The sequence below is a fragment of the Podarcis muralis genome, chromosome 13 (genome assembly GCF_964188315.1).
Source record: "Podarcis muralis chromosome 13, rPodMur119.hap1.1, whole genome shotgun sequence".
In the NCBI taxonomy this organism is placed as follows: Eukaryota; Metazoa; Chordata; class Lepidosauria; order Squamata; family Lacertidae; genus Podarcis; species Podarcis muralis.
Genome location: NC_135667.1, coordinates 16,467,741 through 16,489,167, shown reverse-complemented (window position 1 = coordinate 16,489,167; position 21,427 = coordinate 16,467,741). Strand labels below are relative to the sequence as shown.

General features: G+C 47.1%; 3 protein-coding genes across 6 annotated transcripts in view; 1 reads left to right on the top strand and 2 right to left on the bottom strand.

The window, feature by feature from the left end:
• THOC6 (THO complex subunit 6) overlaps positions 1 to 1,776 on the bottom strand; it is a 9,850-nt gene extending 8,074 nt beyond the window's left edge. Inside the window, exon 1 of one of the 2 annotated variants that reach the window (XM_028704993.2) lies at positions 1,632 to 1,776. The gene's annotated coding sequence lies outside the window, so the exon portion shown is untranslated. Of the gene's footprint in view, positions 1 to 1,049; positions 1,161 to 1,631 lie in introns of those variants that run through there. The other variant, XM_028704994.2, reaches the window with a different exon arrangement.
• Positions 1,302 to 6,428, top strand: HCFC1R1 (host cell factor C1 regulator 1). 3 transcript variants are annotated; one of them, XM_028704998.2, is made up of 6 exons: positions 1,302 to 1,514; positions 2,991 to 3,184; positions 4,712 to 4,762; positions 5,161 to 5,325; positions 5,411 to 5,570; positions 5,677 to 6,428. In XM_028704998.2, exons 2-6 carry the CDS (start codon positions 2,991 to 2,993, stop codon positions 5,713 to 5,715), a joined length of 609 nt encoding a protein of 202 aa, XP_028560831.2. In that variant the 5' UTR covers positions 1,302 to 1,514; the 3' UTR covers positions 5,716 to 6,428. The 3 variants fall into 3 exon arrangements, with proteins under 3 accessions (XP_028560831.2, XP_028560829.2, XP_028560830.2); XM_028704996.2 differs by having other exon boundaries at positions 1,316 to 1,514; positions 5,411 to 5,584; XM_028704997.2 differs by lacking the exon at positions 1,302 to 1,514 and adding an exon at positions 1,817 to 2,892 and having other exon boundaries at positions 5,411 to 5,584.
• LOC114583675 (ras-related protein Rab-35-like) lies at positions 6,422 to 21,427 on the bottom strand. Its single transcript, XM_028704999.2, has 6 exons — positions 19,852 to 21,427; positions 11,606 to 11,656; positions 10,169 to 10,292; positions 9,753 to 9,877; positions 8,474 to 8,598; positions 6,422 to 7,812 (listed from the first exon to the last, which is right to left on the bottom strand). Exons 1-6 carry the CDS (start codon positions 19,904 to 19,906, stop codon positions 7,684 to 7,686), a joined length of 609 nt encoding a protein of 202 aa, XP_028560832.1. The 5' UTR covers positions 19,907 to 21,427; the 3' UTR covers positions 6,422 to 7,683.

Sequence of the window (21,427 nt, the reverse complement as noted above, 5' to 3'; positions counted from 1 at the left end):
ATGGAACCACAGAACAGGCTGCCATGCTACATGCTCCCCATGTCCAATGAGCCTCACCCAGGGGTGCGACAAATGATCCCAAAGCATGTGGGGTTTCCAGCAAGGCAAAATAGGGTACATCAGGAGTAGGGAACCTGTGGCCCACCAGATTGGGGGGGGGGCGGATTCCAGCTCCCATCAGCTCCAGTGAGTATGGCCAACGATCGGGGTGATGGCAGTTGTATTCCAGAAATATCAGCAGGGCCACCAGTTCCCTAACCCCACAATAAGGTAAAGGTAAAGGTACCCCTGCCCATACGGGCCAGTCTTGACAGACTCTAGGGTTGTGCGCTCATCTCACTCTATAGGTCGGGAGCCAGCGCTGTCCGCAGACACTTCCGGGTCACATGGCCAGCATGACAAGCTGCATCTGGCGAGCCAGCGCAGCACACGGAACGCCGTTTACCTTCCCGCTGGTAAGCGGTCCCTATTTATCTACTTGCACCCGAGGGTGCTTTCAAACTGCTAGGTTGGCAGGCGCTGGGACCGAGCGACGGGAGCGCACCCCGCCGCGGGGATTCGAACCGCTGACCTTTCGATTGGCAAGTCCTAGTCGCTGAGGCTTTAACCCACAGCGCCACCCGCGTCCCAACCCCACAATACATGCTGCAAATAATCTGGCTCCCTCGACAAAAGGAGATGTAAACACTGCATCTAATGTGAGTTTTTAAAATGCCCCATGCATCAACATAACGCTTTTGTTTTGCTACTGCATGTTGAATTTGGACACGATTTATATTTTGATGGTAAGCTGCCTTGGTTTTGAGTTTTAATTTTGCTGCAATACTTATATGTTTTTTCTCTCAAGCTACCTTGAGTTTGATTTTATAAGAAAAGCAGCTTAACAGAAATGCAAAGTTCCCTTTAAAATAAAATTTAAAAAACCACTTGATAATGCTGAGCGGGGAGCAAAAAGAGCCGCCGCATTGCAGCAAACGTTGGTCCAGGCAAAGCGCCCGCTCTATGCACACTGTCCGAGGAGTAAGCCCATTGAACACAGTGGGACTTACTTCTGAGTAAGCACGCAAACGACCGCGATGCTAAATTGCTCATGCAAACCCGCCCCGGTCAATGGGAGCCAGACGCGCCCGCGCTCCATTCATTCGGTGCAGAAGCGACGCGCTTTCCTTTATCCTTCACTTAACGCGGCCAATGCCAAAGTTGGACATTAGGGGGCGCGCGCACGAGCCCTTGAGACTTTGTCTCGTCTCTATGATTACAAAGAGACGGAGCGACGAAAAAGCGCAAGGCACGACGGGATTCGGAGGCTCCGCGGTCAAAGCAACATGGACCGAGAGTGTAAAAAGGAACTACATTTCCCGGCACACTTCGCACGTGTATCAGAGTGTTTCCCCCCTCCTCGCTCGTCACGTGAAAACGAAATTTGGTGGCTGGTTTACACCCTGCTGGTTCCCCAGGCTGCTGTAGAAGCGCCGCCGTTGTGAAGAGCAGCGTGAGGAACAGACTTCCGAACGGTAAGAGGCATATATTTTTTAATCCCCTGCCGCTATATTAACGGCGCATGCGCAGACGCTATCTCTAGACCCGCATTCTAACCCGCCTCCCCCTCGCGCGTGCCTGTCTGCACCGACCGTTACTGGCGTCACGTTCCTTCCACCGCACAGCGGCAGCCGCACGTGCCTCAGAGAATCAAGGGGCGCCCAGCCCCACCTTGAATATAACCACGCCCTTTCCTGTGGAGTGGACACGCCCACCAGGTTGTGGCGAGCGCAAAGCGTCTTGGGATTCCGTTATTTCGGTTAGCCCTGTAGCAAGGCATCATGGGAGCGCCTTTAAATGGCTGCCTGTGAGCGCAAAGGCTGCTGGGATTCCCAAAGCTTGGCAGGGAGAGCTAAGCGCTAGTCGGGTCAAGGCAAACTTCCTTTATCCTGAAGTGGCCTTAAGGATCACAGGAGAGCGACCTGTGATCTCATGAGCCTTTAGGACAAAAAGGGGCAGTTGCAGATTTATCACTAACACATTAGCAACCTCAAAATCAAAAACACACATAACACTTTTAAGGATGGTAGAGCTGAATCCTACACAACAATCAGGTTAAGGTTACCAGGTTTTTTTCAATGAATCTGGGGACACTTTTCAACTTCCTACTAAATAGATGGTATTTGTCAGGGGACTGATTTGTAAATGCAGGGACTGTCCCCCGGAAACAGGGACATCTGGTAACCTTACATCAGGTATTACTTTGAACAGACACACTGTGTTCTAGATTTATGCACAACTTCCAAGAGTTATCCAATGTAAAGACCACCACTATATGATGGGAACACTTTGCTTAATTAAGGTGTTGGAAACCTAAAGAGCTCTGCAGAGACCCCTCTGATAAAGACCTTACCTGATAAGAAACAGGAAGGAGCTTTGTATGTGGGATTCAGTCTTATGTCTCAAAATGAGCAGCTGGAAAAGCGCCTGAAGACAACAGGTGCAATATCTAATGCAGTGGCTTTTCAAAGGAATTTATGCATGCACCACCCCTTTTCCCCGGCAGAGACTTGAGGCGGCTTACAGACAAAATAGGAACAAATAGAATTAAACAGTATGCAAGGGGCCCACTTAATAAAAAGATCACGTGAGACCAGCTTCCTTGCTCATATCAATAGCCCCCTAAAGTGCACAGCTTCAGAGGATCATCAGTTGTGCTCAGTCATCTACAAGGGAAGGGGAAGGCTCTTCAGGCCTGGTCAGTGTTCTGCCTGAACCAAGTATAAACCCTAGGATGCTCTCTCAAATCCTTTCTAACACACAACAATCCACTTCCATCAATATACTAGCTCCGCTTTGCATCGGGCTGAAGGCACCAGAACAATCCTTTAAAAATAGGCAGCTTTTTCACAGGTTAGTGTGAAAAACACTTGCACTAACAGTGTTTCAGGGCAGGATTAGTGCTACAGAGGTGAGTCTTAGTTTAACTCCCTTTATGTTTTACCTCACAGATGGATCAGACAACTGGCCAGCAATCGCCAACAATTATTCCATCCAGCCCATCCACGTGCTGCTCCTTCTTGGCTGGGAGCAGGGGTTGGAGCCACACCGTGCCCTCCAGCAGGCAGCGGCACACAGCACGCAGAATGCCATGGATAAGGCAAAGCCAGGGCTTGGTGAACTTCAATAAAATACAGCAGGGACGGTAAGCATGTGCACAATGAGGCTTTTTGCTTGGGTGAAGAGGAAAGGATACATTTTGAGGATGGGCTGAGGGAGAGAAAAGTGGATTTTGATAGCGCCCACCTCTCTGGCATTTATTCACAGGCAAAAAGGTGACCGACCTGCTGGAAGCTTTAAAAAACATGCCAGAGAAGGAAAATGCAGTCATTTTGTTGGGCTTTTTATTTTGCAGCTTAGTTCTGAAGGAAAGAGGCAAAAGGGCAGACAGTGGGCTACAGTCATAAACTTTCAGGGAAGTTAATTGATTACAGGACTTTATATATTCTGAAGGCACTTTACAATACAGTTCACACACAATTTAGGTAAAATAACTGTAACAAGACAGTGAAACTCAGCAGTGTAAAACATTTTAAATGTATTTACTTCCCAGCAAAATAACAAAGTAGGCACTAGGCAAGCCTCTCTGGGGGAGGTCTTTCACTCCTGCTGTCTCATACCTTGTCTCAGATGGCAGGTACACTTGTAGAAGATTATTGGCTAAAGATCTTAAGTTATAAATAGAAATTTACAGTCATTCAAGCATTCTGGTTCTGTAAAGGGCTTTAAAGATCGTGGGGTGGGTACAGAGCCGTAGCTAGGTGATCTTGCGCCCCTGGCAGAACCGTCCAGATTGCGCCCCCTAGCCATGGACAAATTAGCTCTTCTTTCTACCTCTCCAACCCCGCCCCCCAACCAATTCAATTCACACTTTTCTTATGAGGCAAGAATCAATATTTTTATTAATAGACCTATTTATGTACATATTTTAAGCTGATTTTGCGCCTCCTCCTTGCCTGTGCCCCTGGCGGGGCCCCACCTTACCACCCCCTAGCTATGGCCCTGGGTGGGTGTGGGTGGGGAGAAGAGAAAAAACCTATCGTATTTTTTGCCCCATAGGGTGCACTGCCCCATAGGACGCACTTAGTTTTTTTGGGGGGGGAATAAAGGAAAAAAATTATTTCCCCCCCAGGCGCGGGGCTGGCGCGGGGGAAGCCCGAGCTTCCCCCAATCCCAGCCCCGAGAACAGCCTGCTATCTGCAAGCCTAGGGAGGCCAGCGGTAAGTCGCGCCGGTCTCCCCAGGCTTCGGAATGCAGGCAGCTCTGCGCAGCCATCGGGAGGCGGGCGCGACTTCGTGCCCCGCTCCGGATGGCTGCGCAGAGCTGTGCTCGCCCCGGGACTGCAGGCAGCTCTGCGCAGTCATCGGGAGGCGGGCGCGAAGTGGCGCCGGTCTCCCGAGGGTTGTGCAGAGCTTCCTGAAGCCTGCATTTGCACACACATTTCCCCTTCATTTTTGGAGGGGTAAAGGTGTGTCCTATAGGGCGAAAAATACGGTAATTCAGTGCTGTGGGGTAGGAAGGACGGGCCTTGCAAACTCATGGACTTTGGGGTCTGCGAAGAGGAAGAAGCACAGCTTTTATAATTACGGTAAAAGAGTAGGCCAGTGGGAGAAGAGCAACTAGCGTGGGGAGATCTTTGGGTCTCGAGTACAACTGTAGCTTTTTGTTTTAGGTGCCGGTCAACATCCTTCGCTTTCAAACGCCATCTGGAGCATAGAGATCAGTAAGTGTGACATAAGATGAGGAGTCATGGCTGGTGCATGAAGTGAGTGGGGCTAGAAACATCCATCTTCATATTCCACTTTCTTCTTCCATATACAGTACAGGTTGCAATTGCATCATGTTTTCTTAAGAGTCCCCCCCCCCCACCCCGATTAAATATATTCCATTGTAGTTTTCTGAGAACAATGAATAAACTATTGAACATGCAATTTTCATTTAAGTGTGTGCTTTTTGTATCCGACACTAAAAATGCCAAATGAACTTTTAATGTGCTGCAGTGCATGATGGGCAATGCTGAAGGGCAGAGTGGGGAAAGCGAGCTTGGCATGAATTGGTACAGGACAGGATTGGTGTCACTGGACCCTGGACTCCTTGCCATTGCTCTCTGTGCCCCAACAGGGAACCCAGTTCCAAACACTTCCTCTCAGAGGACAAGATGGCTGCCCGCTTCAACTCTCTTAGCCTGGACAATGACCACGTCTACAGCTCCAACGGTTTCCCTCTCTACGATGAAGATCCCAAGTGGCAGGAGGCATATGCACGCTTGAAAGAACTGCAGCAGAGGTACTGGGGACCACTGCTTTGTGAGGGGGGCAGTCAGAGAAGCAGAATAACAAGGCTTCATTGTGTGAGATTTTCTCTCTCTTAGGCTGTCCCAAGATGGAGCAAGTGAAGAAGCTAGTTCAGACGAGGACGAGCACAACAGTGTACTTGTGGATGGGGAATTCATTATGGCAGATTGCCCCATACTGGCACATCCTTCCTTCCTACAAGAGCCCGTTGGAGGAGTCAGCCTTGTGCCTGAAGAGGTATTTCTTTCTCTGTAAGTATAGCACAAGACTTGGGAAGAAAAGAGGAACACTGGAAAGCAAAATCATTTGCATCAGTAACTAGCATCCTCCCTCATTCTTACAGGAATCCTTGTACAGAAGTGGTCCTTTGGAGCCCTCCTAGTAACTCAGGCTTTCACAGTATCCGGACATTGATGGCTATCCCATCTGCCCTCAGCTCTCCTGCACAGCCTCAGCAAGAAGCAGCGACAATACAAGAGGAAATGGAAATATGAGCTTTCACCCATCTTGGTCTAAAGCCAAAACTCTTTTTTTCCGGTTGGCCTGTCAGACTTTCAACAAATGACATCATTATCCAGCATCAACACATTTGATTGCAATTTTACAGCAACATAGGAACACCCATCATTTTTCAATCGACTGCAGTAATCTGATCCTCTCCCCTCTACTAGATGTAAAAGTGTGTGTGTGGTCGTTTCTGGTGTGTGTGCATATTGCTATTTTCTTTTCCAATAGGAAAGATGCCAGTACTTAGGAAAAAGTGCAACTGTGGTGTCTCAAGGTGCTATGACTTAGAATGTTAATATTGCTTTTTAGAAGCAATTTCAAAATGAGCTTTCTGAACTTCTCCTTTTTATTTTATCAGAGAGCTGATACCCCACCCTACAAAAAAAAAGTGTTTGTGTGAAGATCAACTAACATTTTCTCTTTCCTTGCGGGAGCAGCATCTTGACCTTTTACTTCCAGAGAGCTGAAAACAAGATGTTATTCCAGAGGGTACCAACAGATGGAAATATGACAAAAAAAATCCCTCTTGCCACCAAAGGATGGGTAGCCATGCTTTGGAGAAATAAAAGAATAAGAGGTGGTTTCATATCTAAATTTCTTTATTGAACAGTGGTGTCTCCTTGACAGGTTTAATGCCATTAGCAGTGGGTTAACACAAGATGTTTTAATTATGTACATAATTCATTTTTGTGTATATAAAATAACTCATGAAGCAGACGTATTGCACAGTCAGAAGGTCCCCATATTTAAAGACAGAGGTGGGAGGGCAAATACAATTTCTGTTGTACCCACCATTTTGGAGTTGTGGGGTGGAGACCCACCTCCCAGATCCAAAGAGTGTTTCATATTCCAAGTTTGGCATATACACACCTTCTGATTAGTTCCTCAGTTTCAGGAGGGAGGCTGGGCTGACAGGATGGTACCCCAATTGCTAATACAAGGCAGGGAGGTTTCAAAGAGACCTTTCCAACCCCAGCCTTGTTTTGAATATGAATATACATGACAAGTTGCTCTGAGACTGGAGAGGGGTTATGGGGAAGAGATGAACAATCCTATTCCAGACCCAGTGGGAGAGGTTTGCACCCTGGTTTTTAACCCAGGCCTCAGGACAGTATTCTGACCACATTTCTTAGCAAACGCAAGCCAAGAAGAAAATTGGGGCAATCCCCACTATTGCTAGGTGAAGTATTGTGAATTGAGGCACTGGATTCCCCCAGTTTCATCCTACCCCTCATTAGTCACAGGTACAGCTGTATTGTCCTCCCCCCTTAAAAAGAAATACACATCTTTCTCCCGCAACACACACACACGTATCACAGTGACCCAACAATGGATACTCGAGCTGCACTGCGCCATGGCAACACAGGGTGGGAATGGAGGGCAGAGGAAGACGAGAAGTAAAATACATGAGAAGAGAGTTTATAGGCAACACTGCAGAGGTTATTTTTGTTTTCTGGAAGTAGAAAATGCCCCTCATCCTCCTATTCATCACCTTTATGCAATTTGTTTCAGCATTGTTTGTTTTTAATGCTCTTCAATGTTCCCCCGCCTCTATCCCCAACGCAAGAAGGGATTTCAGCGCCAGTATATAGATTTTTCCATTCCAGCAACTCAACCTCTCCAAGGGTTGTGGGGAGGGGAGTGCCATTCCAGTGCTGTGGGCATTCATTCACACAGACTCCCGTGCCCTCCCGCCAGGATTCCAGCCCCCCCGCTTCCCCCACCACACATGCGCACATAACGGCAGCTATTTTTACCCACCCAACCAGCCCTTCCACAGTCCAGTCAGTCATTCTCAGGATTTTGGGGCGGGGAGGAAGAGGAGAACACAGGGGCTGTCCCTTCAGCAGCATTTCTTGACGGAGGGTTTCTTTTTGGGTTTGTTGATTTTGACAACCTCATTCTGCTGCTGGAGCCGTGCCAGATTTTCCTGTTTAGTCCGGAGCACCATGGCTGTGATGGCATTGAACATCTGTAGCGGAGGAAAAATACAGAGTGATGAGCCTGCCTTTCCCTACCAACAACGCGCGCGCGCACACACACACCCCCATTAGGCACAGAGGCATTTCTCTAATAGGGAGTGGGGGATATTTTTGGCTCCACAGGCCAAATCCTTATCAGGATCTGCCTCGCGGGATAAAGTGGATGGGTGGCTGAGAGAGCACCTACCTGTCAATCACATTATTGTGCCTTGTGACTGACATGCAGCAAGGGCACCCACCAATCAAAACCCCTTTTGCAAGCCTCTTCTCCCACACGCTCAAGATCAGAACAAGCTCTGGAGCTGAAAGGCGAGCAAAGAGGCTTGCAAAGGCTTTTTGCAAACCTCCCTCTTCTCTTTCAAGTCCCCAAGATCAGGAACTTGAAAAGGAAGAGGCCCACCCCACTTCCCATTTAAGGTTCCGATATTTAATTCACTGATGACTCAAAATTAAATCCTGCCGACTAGGCTATGCAGTCCTGCTCACGACCAATGCAGGATTAAACCCTATCCTCCTACCCACCAGTTGACCTCACTGAGGGGCAAGGGGGCGTGGTTTGGGGGGCCAAATTGGTTCCCCATCCCTGCTCTATAGGTACTGTGTGTTTTCATTCTTCCCGTCTCCACCCTCACCCACACCCCGGTCCAATACCTCTTCCACATTGAGGTTTTCCTTGGCGCTGGTTTCAAAGAGGCGGACTCCCATTTGCTCACTGAACCGCCGGGCGTCAGCTGTCTCCACTTGCTTCCGCGATGGGTCCTCGCATTTGTTACCCACTGATGACAATTTGGGGGAGAGGAAGGAGGAGGAATCAGAAGCGGAATCAAATGCAACAAAGAGGGATCCAACAGCCTTAATTATTACCAGAGGAAATACTGTAAGAGTACCAGCGGTATAGACAAAAAGAGTGCAGCTAATTCCCAAACCAGAGTATTCAAAGGAAAATTGCCCCATAAGCTACCAAGCCGAGGCAGTACAACCGCTCAACAGAAACCAGATTGTCAGGTTAGATCAGAGAGCCATTTATTGCACCAATTTAAGTTGATGGGAACAACTTTCCCTAGAAAAAGCTTTAAAGCCACCTGTGACCTTAGCTCAGTTGTACAGCACATGCTTCCCACATGGAAAGTCCAAGGTCAAGCCCTGGTACCTTAAGGTTGTTTTTTTTAAGGATCAGAAAGGAGGTGATGGGGGAAAAAATTATCTGCTACCCATTAAGTGCACATGGTCTGAACCGCACTTCAAGCAACTGCACACAGGATGCAGTGTTTCCCTTCTCCCGGCATGAAGGAACACAGTGCACCACTAGCCAGGTGACTTAGGGCTGCTTGAAGGCTATACCCTCTGCTGCCTCCCAGAAAGAACATGGGGGGGGGGGAGAGACCATCCTTTGGCTGTGCCAGCATTTGCTCTGATCTCCATTCCTTTCTCTTTTGTATCACATCTATTTGCTTGTGAGCCTGCGGGCAGAGCATCTTGCCTCTTAATATATGTTCAACGCTTAGAAAATGTTAGGCAATTTCTAACATTTCTAAAGGGGGTTAAATCATCACCTCCACAGCCTGTCCCATCCACAAATGAAGCCACAGCAGTCCAGAAAGAACTTCCACTGATGGCTCAGAAGTGCATATTTGCTCCTAGATTAACCAGAATGCACTATGAGATTCTGGGTGATTCTAGCCTGAACCTCAGGGCTTAGGTTTCCTGTTCCCCAAACCCACTGGTACACCCCAAAGTTAAAATACAAGTCATACTTATCTGGGGTATTAATGCTTCCACCTGACCTGGCACAAATAAGAGCACTGCATCTTGGGAAAATCTTTTGGCCTTCAGCTTAGATAACTAGGTTTCAGTATACTGTGAACACATGTCCGTTAAACACTAGACGACTGAATGTGGGAAGCTAGGATTTCAACTCTGATTCACTCACCCAAGATCTTGCAGACGCTGTCACAGTTCTGCCCAATCTCGTGCAGCCAGCGCTTGACATTAACAAAGGACTCCGCGTTCGTCACATCATAGACGATGATGACACCATGCGTGTTACGGTAATACCTGTCACAGGAGAAAGAGAGACCGTAAAATGGGTTCCCTATCCTAGAATAAACCTCTGTACCTCTCTCAGAAAACATGAAAAAAGGGTTATTTGCTCTGAAACCAGAAATCCCAAACCTTCCACATCTTTTCATTGTGGATTTATATCCCACGTGTTAACTAAGTTTCAAGGCATCTTGCTCCCCACATACGTGCATCGGAGCCAATCCACATCACTCAAAAAGAGTTCAAAATAACCTCCATCCTGCCCCCAGAATACCCAGGCATACCCCACATCTGTGCCATGCTTACGTGGAAGTGATGGTTCGGAACCGTTCCTGTCCAGCCGTGTCCCAGATCTGCAGTTTCACTCGCTCTCCATTTATCACTAGCGTCCGAATCTTGAAATCTACCCCAATGGTTGTGATATAGCTGCCTGGGAGAGACATGTGGAAGGGAAGTCAGAGGACAGGAGGAGAAAAATACTGGCAGGGAGATTTAACAAAACTAGAAATTTTCCAGTGGGAAATCACTCCCCTATATATATATATATATATATATATATATATATATATATATGCAGGTTTTGGTGTCCTCGGGTGTCTTCCCGTGTAAAAGTTGGGGTGTCTAGGCGACGTTTCGACGAGGTCTCACTCGTCATCTTCAGGCTGGTGCTTTCGGCTTCTTGTTATCTGTTCCAGTAACAAGAAGCCGAAAGCACCAGCCTGAAGATGACGAGTGAGACCTCGTCGAAACGTCGCCTAGACACCCCAACTTTTACACGGGAAGACACCCGAGGACACCAAAACCTGCATTCCTATACCCGTGAAAATCTACGAAAGCATATATATATATATATATATATATGGGGAACTACAGATAACAGGAAGATAAAAATATGTAGAACACAGAGATAGAAACAGGTGACCATAAAATGCAACTCATAATTCTTGGAGTCAAAGGGCGCTTACGCTGTGGTGGCTGAAACACCAAAGGACATTGCAGTCATCACAATGGATAAAACTGGGATGAGATGCAGGTTGGATCTAGGGGGTAATCCTACCTTTAGCCACGGATTCACAGGGTGGCTTTGGGCAAGTGTCTCATCTTCATCTGAATACCTGCAGTGAGGACTCTGCTCTACTCAAGCAGACTCTCTGAGTGGTTTAAGACTGCAGGAAGATCTGGGTTCTACATTACATGGGGAGCCTTTTCCAGTAGCCCCTTCTGCCGACATTCAGCCCCCCAACACATGGAAAGGGGCTACATGAATGGGAACGTGCAAGAGGCAGTGGGGGCAATGGGCCCGTCCCTGCTCTCCCTTTCATAAGTCCTGAGGCAGGGGTTGAAATAATGAGTGAATATGGCCGCTGTTGCAATATGCTTGATAGGTTGGCAGTCTTGGCTCCTACCTGATCTCTGTGTTGAGAACGGCTCTTTATTTATCCCATTTTCTTCCAAAGCGCTCAAGGCGGCATACGTGGCTCCAGCGTTAGAAACTCAGATCTATAAGCTAGGTGCCAAATGGCTGCTTAAACCAGGGTTACAGTCGCAAAAATGGAGTGCCTAGTTGCCATTTTGGGAGCAGACAGTTCAAAAGTCATATTTTTCAATACAACGTTTTGGCTCGTGAACTTCATTCTGATGGTGCAGATTGAGTTTCGTTGCTGAGCGGGGATTCGAACCCTGGTTGCTCTTGGGTCCGAATCCCACACCGGCTATCTAATGAGAACAGAGGGCAGCACTTACCAGAGAAGGTGTTGTCCGCAAAGCGAAGTAGAAGACTGCTTTTCCCCACCCCTGGACAGGAAAAGAAAAAAAGAAACAGGTTGCACAAACTTTATATAGGATGGATCTTTAACATCCTCCCAGCTTTGTTTTTGACAGCCTCTGATGCAAACATAATCACCTCAGCAAAGGTTGCCAGCTCCCCACCCAAAGCAAACACACCTGACCGGCGTATTTGCTCAAGACGGCCACTCCCACCCAAAGCTATTGTATCCCATTCAAGGGCAGAGAGCAGCAAGGGATTATGGGGGGTGGGGAGGCATGAGGACTCTGGATTAGCTCACATGACTTTGGGGAACACAATCTGCATTGGGGGGAGGTGGGGCAGAGAGAGAAAATGGGATATATACATGTGAATTTATTTGTGGGGAGTCACTGAGCACACTGCACCATTCATAAGTGGGATATGGAGCGGGAGGGAGTGTTCCGAGGAGGAAACTGGATGACAGGGAGGCGTCTCTCAAGGTTGCAGTTGTAGCCGTGTCAATATTACCTCATGCGGCATAACTGGGCAGAGCCACCTCCACAGGTGTCCACGTGACAAACCCAACCCTTCTACTGCATGATGTCACCTGTTGTCCTGACCCTGAAAGAGTGTCTTGTCCCCTCAGCTTTGCAAGCCCACTCCGCCGCCACCCTTTCTTCAGCGGAGTTACAGCAATACTTTAAAGCTCCTGATGCACACTGGCCTCCCTGCAAAGCGGTTGCAAATTCGACAGGCCCCCTTCGTACACAGAGTGACGCCTTTGGGCCCTCGAGGAGATACAGAGGCCTCCCTGCGCCACTCCAAAATGGAAGCATGCCCTCACAGTTGCCATTTTGCTACACGCAAAGACCGGGTGGCATCAACAGCAGGCAGTAAGAAAGAATCCCAAGTGCCAGAAATTTATTCCAGGCCCAAAGTGTTTTGCGGGAAGGAATCCTTCCTCAGGGCACTATAAATATACAAACAATACATATAAGAAATGGGATAGCAAGTCCAAAATATAATAAGTAACACTTATGTGTGTTCAGCTGCCATTATCAGAGTTCTCGACCGCGCAGGGTTTTCCTCTCGTTTGAGCAAATGCAAATCGAATCCCTATGCAGAGTTTCCCCATGAAACATTATCATCAGTTAAATTTACTTAACTCCCCCCCACAAAAGCAGCTCAAAGTGACTTACAAAGCAGAACACAGTGGCTGAGCAAGGGGAGAGCAAGCACAACCTGGCATGCATGCATGCGCACACACACATCCTACACAGTTTGGCATTCACATGTTCAGCTGAATGCCTGAAGAGACCTCCATTCACACAATCACATACTGAATATATGCCAGACATAAGTTTTCAATCTAACTCTTGTAAAAAGAAAAAGTTAGTGGAGGAATTGAGGGTGTGTAAACAAAATGTATAACAAAACCTTGTTGAAAGCAGAACACATACAAATGAGGCAACTCCTAAATATCGAGAACTACCAACAATTCCCATTATTGAGGCTCAAAAGTAACCAAAAAACCCCAATATCAAACCATTTATATCAGCTGGAACCCATTATTATACAGTATTTTGTACAGTACTTAATAGCCGATTTCCTGTGTTATGTTACTCATATATTTACCATTCTCCTGAGGAAGGTTTTTGGTTTTGGTTTTGTTTTTTACAAAATACATCAGACCTGGAGTAAATCTTATTTCTAGCACCTGGTGTTCTGTCTTTTTTTCTTTTCTTTTTTGGCCTGCCATTACTGCATACAAATAACTTAAACTATTTTGTGCCTGGTTACATGTTACACATTTTTATATAGAAAATATATACAGTGGTACCTCAGGTTAAGTACCTAATTCGTTCCGGAAGTCCGTATTTAACCTGAAACTGTTCTTAACCTGAAGCACCACTTTAGCTAATGGGGCCTCCTGCTGCTGCCACACCACCGCCACGTGATTTCTGTTCTCATCCTGAAGCAAAGTTCTTAACCCGAGGTACTATTTCTGGGTTAGCGGAGTCTGTAACCTGAAGCGTATGTAACCCGAGGTACTACTGTATCCCTACCTTTGTTTCTCTCATACAAATACACATTGTGTCTTACAAAGTAACTCAGTGCTTTTCTCTTTCCTGAATCTTCCAACATTAGTTTCACTGAATACAGTGGTACCTCGCAAGACGAATGCCTCGCAAGACAAAAAACTCGCTAGACGAAAGGTTTTTCCGTTTGCGAGTTGCCTCGCAAGACGAATTTCCCTATGGGCTTGCTTCGCAAGACGAAAACGTCTCGCAACTTTGTTTCCTTTGTCTAAATAATAATTCGCAAGACGAAAAATTCGCTAGACAACAAAACTTGCGGAACAAATTAATTTCGTCTTGCGGGGCACCACTGTATCCACAAATTCTAGCGTGGAAAGACTGAAAAAAACATTTGTCTATCCTTTTTCTTCATGCTATGCATAATTTCGTCAACTTCTGTCAACTCTTATGCACTGTTTCTCTAAACCAAAAAGTCCAAAATGTTGCAACCTTTATTTGTTGGAGAGTTGCTCTATTCCCCCCAATCATTTTGACTGCCCTTTTCTGAACCTTTCTAATCCAAAATTTAAAGGGGAGAAATACGGACTGGCATTTTGATGTATAGATGCTGCAATGAGGAGCACCGATCCCACAAGGAAAACCTGCCTAGAAACAGCCCAAGAACCCTAAACTCTGCACCAACCATTAGGGAATACCCAAAACCAAAAGGTTCCCAATTCTTTTTTTACAGAAAGATCTTCGTGAGACGAAAATATCAGGTCACATCCACACCATTCATTTAAACTCTTACACCACAACAGTCATGGCTTCCCCAGAGACCTACAGTTCAGAGCACCCTTAAACTACAGTTCCCAGGATCCTCCATGACTGTCAAAGTGGTATAAGAGTGCTTTAAAAGTATTGTCCCGCTGAATGCACCTCTAAAGATGAAACAGAGAAGATCTGGAGATTATTATTATTATTATTATTATTATTATTAATAATAATAATAATAATTTGTACCCCACCCATCTGGCCACTCTGGGCGGCTTCCAACAAAGATTAAAAATACATTAAAATGTCACACATTAAAAACTTTCCTGAGCAGGGCTGCCTTCAGATGTCTTCTAAATGTCAGATAGTTATTTATTTCCTTGACATCTGATGGGAAAGCGTTCCACAGGGCAGGCGCCACTACAGAGAAGGCCCTCTGCCTGCTTCCCTGCTTCACTTCTCGCAATGAGGGAACCGCCAGAAGGCCCTCGGCGCTGGACCTCAGTGTCCGGGCAGAACAATGGGGGTGCAGACGCTCCTTCAGGTATACAGGACCGAGGCCATTAAGGGCTTTAAAGGTATCCCTATATTAAGCCATAAACAGGCTTGTATGGGAGGAGACAGCCCGGAGCCTTTTAAGGCTTCCATGGTGGGCTTGTTATACTGCCATCCCTGCACCTAGTGTTCTACAAAGAAACACAAAACAGGAAGTCTCTGCCCAGAGAAGCTTAAAATTTGCAACTTGGCAAAGAAGTGTCCACAGAGAAAGGAGGAGGAGATGGAGGTGAGCAAGGGGAGAATGCGTAGTTAACCCAGGGTTAGCATCAGTAGGTGATGGAGATCACTTGGGAAGCATCACTGAGTGGCAAACTTGGCTGGTGGGTGCCGACAGGGTTGTAGCCAAAACAAGGCCATTAAAAAAAATGACATATCAGGAGGTACAGGAGAATTCAAAAGTTTGCAGAAGTACCAAAATTAGAACACCAGCCATTTAGCGGTAAACACCTACAAAGGCAACCCAATAGGGGCAGAGCATGCTCAGTGCTCCCACTGACTATGTATAGAAGGGAATGGAAACTGGGGCAGGAGGAGGGGGAGAGAGAGTAGCTACCAGTTGTGTGTCTCCAAAGACAGACTCCAAAGGTTCCCCAGAGAAAGCTGGAGGGGATCAGAGCCACTGCTCAGCATCTATGCACTTGTATTCTCATCCCCTTCAGAGGAGGATTTTCCTAGGGATTTGGAGCAGGAGAAGATGGGAAACAACGAAGCTGTACTACCCCCCCCCTTTCATCCTTCCCCACATGTCTCCAAGCGATTCTCAAAGATGCTCATGATCAAACCGAAGCAGGCTTACTTTTCATGCAATTCGTGTAATGAGAGTAGCCAGGCTCTTGCTAGAGGCAAAAAGTTGCATATTACACCTGACCGCCCCCCTTGGTGGTTGTCCATCAATACTGACATCACTATGTGGGGTAGAAAATTACCTGTTAGGTATTTCCGTCCCTGGAAAAGTGTCGTTGATTAAAATCATTGTTTCATTGAAAATGAAAAAAAGTAGGAGCCTAAGGAATGGGGTAGAACGCCAGTCCAAGGCAGCTTCCGTGTTGTGAATAGCTCTCTGCAGGTGAGCCCCATGGCTTTTGTTTACCAAACCAGACTGCAATTTGGGACTTCCAGGAAAAATCCAGAACATTTTCCAGAGATTGGAATTTTAGTTCCATCAGGATACCTCAGAAGTACCACGCATACATAGGAACACTCCTGGCTGGTGAATCCCTTTCCCCCTTTCTGATCGAATCAGGCCTTCTGCCTGCCAGCCCTGGTCAGCTGGGAAAAGCTAGGGAGGGCTCTAGCTCCCTTCAGTTATTTCATTACATCAGCAGGTGCACACAAGAGACATAAAGGCCTCAGGAATGCTGGTGCCACACCAACCCCTTTTAACCCTGAGTCCCAGAATTTCACCTGATCCCCGAATTTATTCCGTGGGGGGAAGCCCCCTCCCAAGCAACCAGACCTGCTAGTTGTACAGCCAGATGCTATGGCTAGTAAATTATGTCTGCCTTAACGAACCAGTAGACAGAGGTGCTGGTTTAATTCCAGGTCACTTCTACCTCCTGTTTCATTGCCACGTGTGACTGTAAGCAGGCTGGGGCAGGGAATCGTGCAATTCCATTTCCCCCCACTACACAGCAAACTGCTACAACAACAGGATTCCTTCCAGAGCCACCACCTCCTTGCTTCTTTCCTTCAACCGCTTTGGGCTTTTGATGCATTTTAAATCTCAGCACGCGCTTGGAATTTGGGAAGCCCCAGGCTCAACCCTGAACCGCACAGGGCTGAGAAGGGCTCCTGCCTGAAACCCCAAAAAGCCGCTGCCAGCCTGTGCAGCCAATACTAAGTGAGAGCCAGCACTGCTCAGAGGTGTATTCACATCCAGTCTGGAACCGCATGAAAAATGAAACAAAGATAAAAATCAAACGAGACAAGGCCTCGCGGCAGGAAGCAATAGAGGACTTTAAATGCCAAGAAGCTGCGCAGGGATGATTGGCGGAGCTCTTTGTGTGCAACCTGAAGGAGAGAAGGCTGGGGAGGCGAGATCAGAAGGGGAAGCCAGCGAGAAGAGAATTGCAGCCACCCCTTTGCAGGAAAACCACCACAGCAAGGAGACAGGCCTGGCTCCAGCCATCAGAGAACAGCTGCAAGGAGCTGGCTTCTCTTCCCCCAACCCAGTGCCTCAGAAAGAGCTCTGTTCCAGCTATCAGCGGACCTGTGACTGCAGAGGCAAAGGGGGAAGGGCCCTCTCCACCTCACCCCAGTCAAGGAACAAGGACTGCCGGGTCAGTTGCACAACTCCTTTCCAAGCAAAGAATACAGTCAATGGGGGGGGGGGAAAATCAGCCAGGCCCCAGCCTGATTGTAAATCCTGATCGATTCATCTCTTCACTCACTGTCAAACTGATCCCCTTCCTCTTCCACCTTTTTCTTCCACTTCCCTCACTAAAGTCTTGTAACCCCAGGACAGGGCTTGTCTCTCATTTTCATCTGTGTACAAAACACCCACAAGCAACCTCGCATGTTGAATTTGAGTGACAGCAAGCCGCTTGGGGAACTAGAAATATATATATTATTTGCTAGTAGCCGTTTCCATTTCTGTGGAAGAAGTCGGCATTCACAAGACCGCCTCAAAAAATGTGATATGAGACAGACAGGACTCGGTAGCAAAGTTTATGAGCTTTGGTCCCAATTATTCTTTTGGAACTGATGGCAGGAGAGCAGGACTCAAAAACACTGCAGGGGAACTGCAGTGGGTTGAACAGAATGGCTTGACACAATTTTTTGGAAGGGATTTAAAAAGTAAGGTAACATTTCTCAGAAGTCAGTCCCATGAATCACGTTGGGCTTACTCTTAGATATGTAGGTGTAGCACTGAAGTCTAAAAGACCTTTCTTAACCATGTTGTGTATGCATTTGGTGAATAGGTACTGCTTTAAAACCTTGGCTGGCTACCCTGAGGGCCTTCATATGTTGCTGGACTACAACTCCCATCATTCCCGACCATTGGCCATGAAAGCTCTGGCTTATGGGAGATGGAGTCCAACCATATCTGGAGAGGACACAGGCTTCCCACTCCCATTTTAAACAATGGCTTAGCAACTAGCCGCCCTCCGCTCCCTCCCTGCACCAAGCTACTAATGGTTGTATCCAGTCGTATACTAAGAGTATGGAAATGACTAACTGGTTCCATCCTTTCAATGGGGGTGTATTCCAACTTGGGCTGCAATAGCTCAGTTGACAGAGTGTGAGACTCTTAATCTCGGGGTTGTGGGTTCAAGCCCCACACTGGGTGAAAGATTCCTGCATTGCAGGGGGTTGGACTATATGACCCTTGTGGTCCCTTCCTATTCTATGAATCTATCATTTAAAAGGCTGTGATGCCACTTTAAACGGCCATGGCTTCCCCCAGAGAATTCTGGGATCTGTAGTTTAAGGCTGCTGAGAGTTGTTAGGAGACCTTTTATTCCCCTCCCCCAAATTAAAATTCCCAGAGTTCCTTGGGAAGAGGCACTGCCTGTTAAACCACTCTGTGAATCGTACCCCCAGGGAATAGAGCAGGCATCCCCAACCTGTGGCCCTCCAGATGTTTAGGCCTACAACTCCCATGATCCCTAGCTAACAGGACCAGTGGTCAGGGATGATGGGAACTGTAGTCCAAAACATCTGGAGGGCTGGAGGTTGGGGGTGCCTGGAATAGAAGGTCTCTGTTAAGCATGCCAGGAGGCCCCCTATTCCCCTCCCAGGGCTATAATTCTCAGGAGTGTTTTAATGCCTCTTCCCATGGAACTCTGGGACTTGTAATTCTCAGCATACTTAAAAAACTACCACTCTGGGGGAAGCCATAACTGTTTAAAGTGGTATCACAGTGCTTTAAATGTATGAATGTGGCCAAAGTTGGAAACAGTCTTAAGATGAAAAGAGAGCAAGTTGCTGACCAGGGCCTGAAGCACAGCAGACAAGATTTGAATGAATGTGAAGAGTATTGGAAACATACCCAGGTATATAGAATGACTTAGTCAGGAGCATTCTGGGAAGCCATTTTGAGGAGCATCATTCTTGGTTAGCTTTAGTATAAGTACTATAATTTCATCCTACCAAGCAGCAGCTCAGGCAAACTCATACACCTTGTTTTTCTCCCCCCTCCCCTGAAAAAAAGCTATGTGTGAATGCTTCTAGGTGGCAACACTCACAGGTTGGCGCAACTAGGCCCCAAAGGATGCTGGGAATCCTAGAAATTAGCACAAGGGAGACTTGTGGAAAAAACTGCTTCTGCAAGCTTGCCATGCAGCCAGAATAAGCTCTTGGTACACTGTGAGTAAGCTTCCCACAAGATAAGTCTCCACGGGATTATGGGATGCTAAAACAGTGAGAGAAGGCAATATAAAGCCAGATACTAATGGGGGAAAGTTACAAGGCAAGAGAACGCTATCAGTCCTATCACTTCCAAATTCATTAAAAAGTAACCTTTTTATTACCTTGTGCACATTTATATTGCATGAGGATGTTTGCAGGTATGAAAGAGAAACAAGGAAAGAGCTGTGGAATAACAGCAAAAAACAAGAGTACAAAGAGGAAGAATGACAAGGAATAGGCTTAAGTGGGGGCGGAGGGGACGCTGAACCGATAATCGGAATATATGAAACAAGGTGGAAGACCAAAGGAGGGAAAAGATGCAAGAAACCAAGACTATTTAAAAAATCAGATAAGGAGAAACGAGTGTGGAATGAAAACTGAAAAGAATGAGATGAGTTTAGAGAGATGGGCATAGTTAAAGAGGAATGAAAAAGACAGTGGGAGACAGAACAGCCAAATATAATAAGATGAAAAAGTGGGTTTGGAGGAAGAGAGAGAAAATGGAAGACTTGGGGAACAAGGGGAAAAGAGCCAATACTTACCAGAGTCCCCAATGATGAGTAGTTTGAACAAGTGGTCATAATCCTTGGCAGCCATTCATGTGCTGGGTCAACTCCTCCTCCTGTGTCTTTCACGCTCCCTGCAGGGATTCTCCACTCACTCCCACACTTTCCAGTGGGAAATTTGTTCTGCCTCAATGCCCCATTGCAGTTAATCAGGACACGGTCTTGAGCATGCCAGTCTCTTTTCCTTCAGTGTCCAGAAGATCCTGAAAAACTTCCAAATGCAAGATCAGGTCGATTTGACAACGCAGTTGTTTCCTTGGAAATGAGAAAGTTTAAGGCTGTCTTTCTGCCAAAAGTCCCTCCAGGGTTGTTGTTTTTCTGGAGCGCAGATGTTACAAACTTCTCTTTCCAGATCTTTGCTTCCTTAAAGTCAAATGACAAAAAGGAACCCGCTGGAGCCTGCCAAGAGAGTTTCTTCCTATGTCAACAATCTGTAGAATGCAGTGTCGAAAGCGTATCCGCCGTTTTTGGATTTTTAAAAGAGAGGGCAGTCCACAGATGTAGCACAGATCCACAGTTTATTAAGACCTCAGGCTTCCTCTGATGGGATGGGACAGAGCAAAAAGATTAGGAAGGTGAAAAAAGCATCAGGAAATGACAGAATATATATATTTTTTTTCCAAAGGAGCTGTTTTTCCCACATTCAGAAGCGGGGTGCCAAAAGGTGTTGCAGTTTACAAAGAGCTTGATGCTGAGGTCTCCAAAGAAATAAGTAATTCAGAACTTTAAAAAAAAATACAGGACAGATTTATTCCAAAAGGTGGCTTTTAAAATAAAAAAAAAAGGAAACTCAGAGGGGAAAACACAAATCCTCAGACCAAAATTTGTGGTTCTGCCAAAAAAAGGAAAAAGGAATGAACTGATTAAGGACCAGAGAAATTATTTAAAAATATATATATCCAGAAAAGAAGGGGGATTTAGGTCCTTCCAAAAGCCTTCCTGTATCCAAAAACAAATGGTACAACAGAGGGGTGACAACCAGACATTGACCGATACTTTCAATTGGGGTGGGGATGAAGAGAGAGGAGGTTAGTGAAATAAGAGAAGGGGGGGGGGGAGAACGAGGGTCAAATAAAGCAGGGAGTTTCGCCCCCACCTAAGGGATCTAAGCCAATCGGAAGGACCTTAAAGTTTCTCTCCAAATGACCTGGCAGCCTTTTCTCTTCCTAACATTCGCTGGGGCGGGGTGGAGAGAGGAGGAGAGCCACGAAAACAGGCGAGAAAGGGAAGGAGGAAAGGAGGGAGAGATGTGCCGGGTCTGGAAGCACGAGGAAACCCCGGATCTCGGGAATCAATGAAGGATCGGGGGAAGGGGAGGCTCAGGTTGGGGAAGGGGCGCGGGGCGCATCTGCAAGGGGAGGGAGGCCAGGCGGGTCTCGCGGCTGCCGCCCTCCGTCCCTCTCCCGGCCGGACGCTGGGCTGGAATCAGATGACCGCGGAGCTCGCAGGCGGCCGCTTCCTTCCTGCCTCTCCCCTCCTGCTCCTGCTGCTGCTGCCGCCGCCGCTTTCTCCGCCTCCTTCCCAGGCGCAGCAGCCGCCGCCTCTCGCGCCC

Excerpts from the sequence above, each read along its gene's own strand:
- HCFC1R1 (XM_028704996.2), top strand. The coding sequence starts at position 2,991 with ATGGATCAGACAACTGGCCAGCAATCGCCAACAATTATTCCATCCAGC. Across the intron at positions 4,763-5,160 it reads CATCTGGAGCATAGAGATCA|GGAACCCAGTTCCAAACACT; the intron begins GTAAGTGTGACA and ends GTGCCCCAACAG. Across the intron at positions 5,326-5,410 it reads TTGAAAGAACTGCAGCAGAG|GCTGTCCCAAGATGGAGCAA; the intron begins GTACTGGGGACC and ends TCTCTCTCTTAG.
- LOC114583675 (XM_028704999.2), bottom strand. The coding sequence starts at position 19,906 with ATGGCTGCCAAGGATTATGACCACTTGTTCAAACTACTCATCATTGGG. Across the intron at positions 11,657-19,851 it reads ACTCATCATTGGGGACTCTG|GGGTGGGGAAAAGCAGTCTT; the intron begins GTAAGTATTGGC and ends TTTCCTGTCCAG. Across the intron at positions 7,813-8,473 it reads AAAACCTCAATGTGGAAGAG|ATGTTCAATGCCATCACAGC; the intron begins GTATTGGACCGG and ends CCTCCGCTACAG.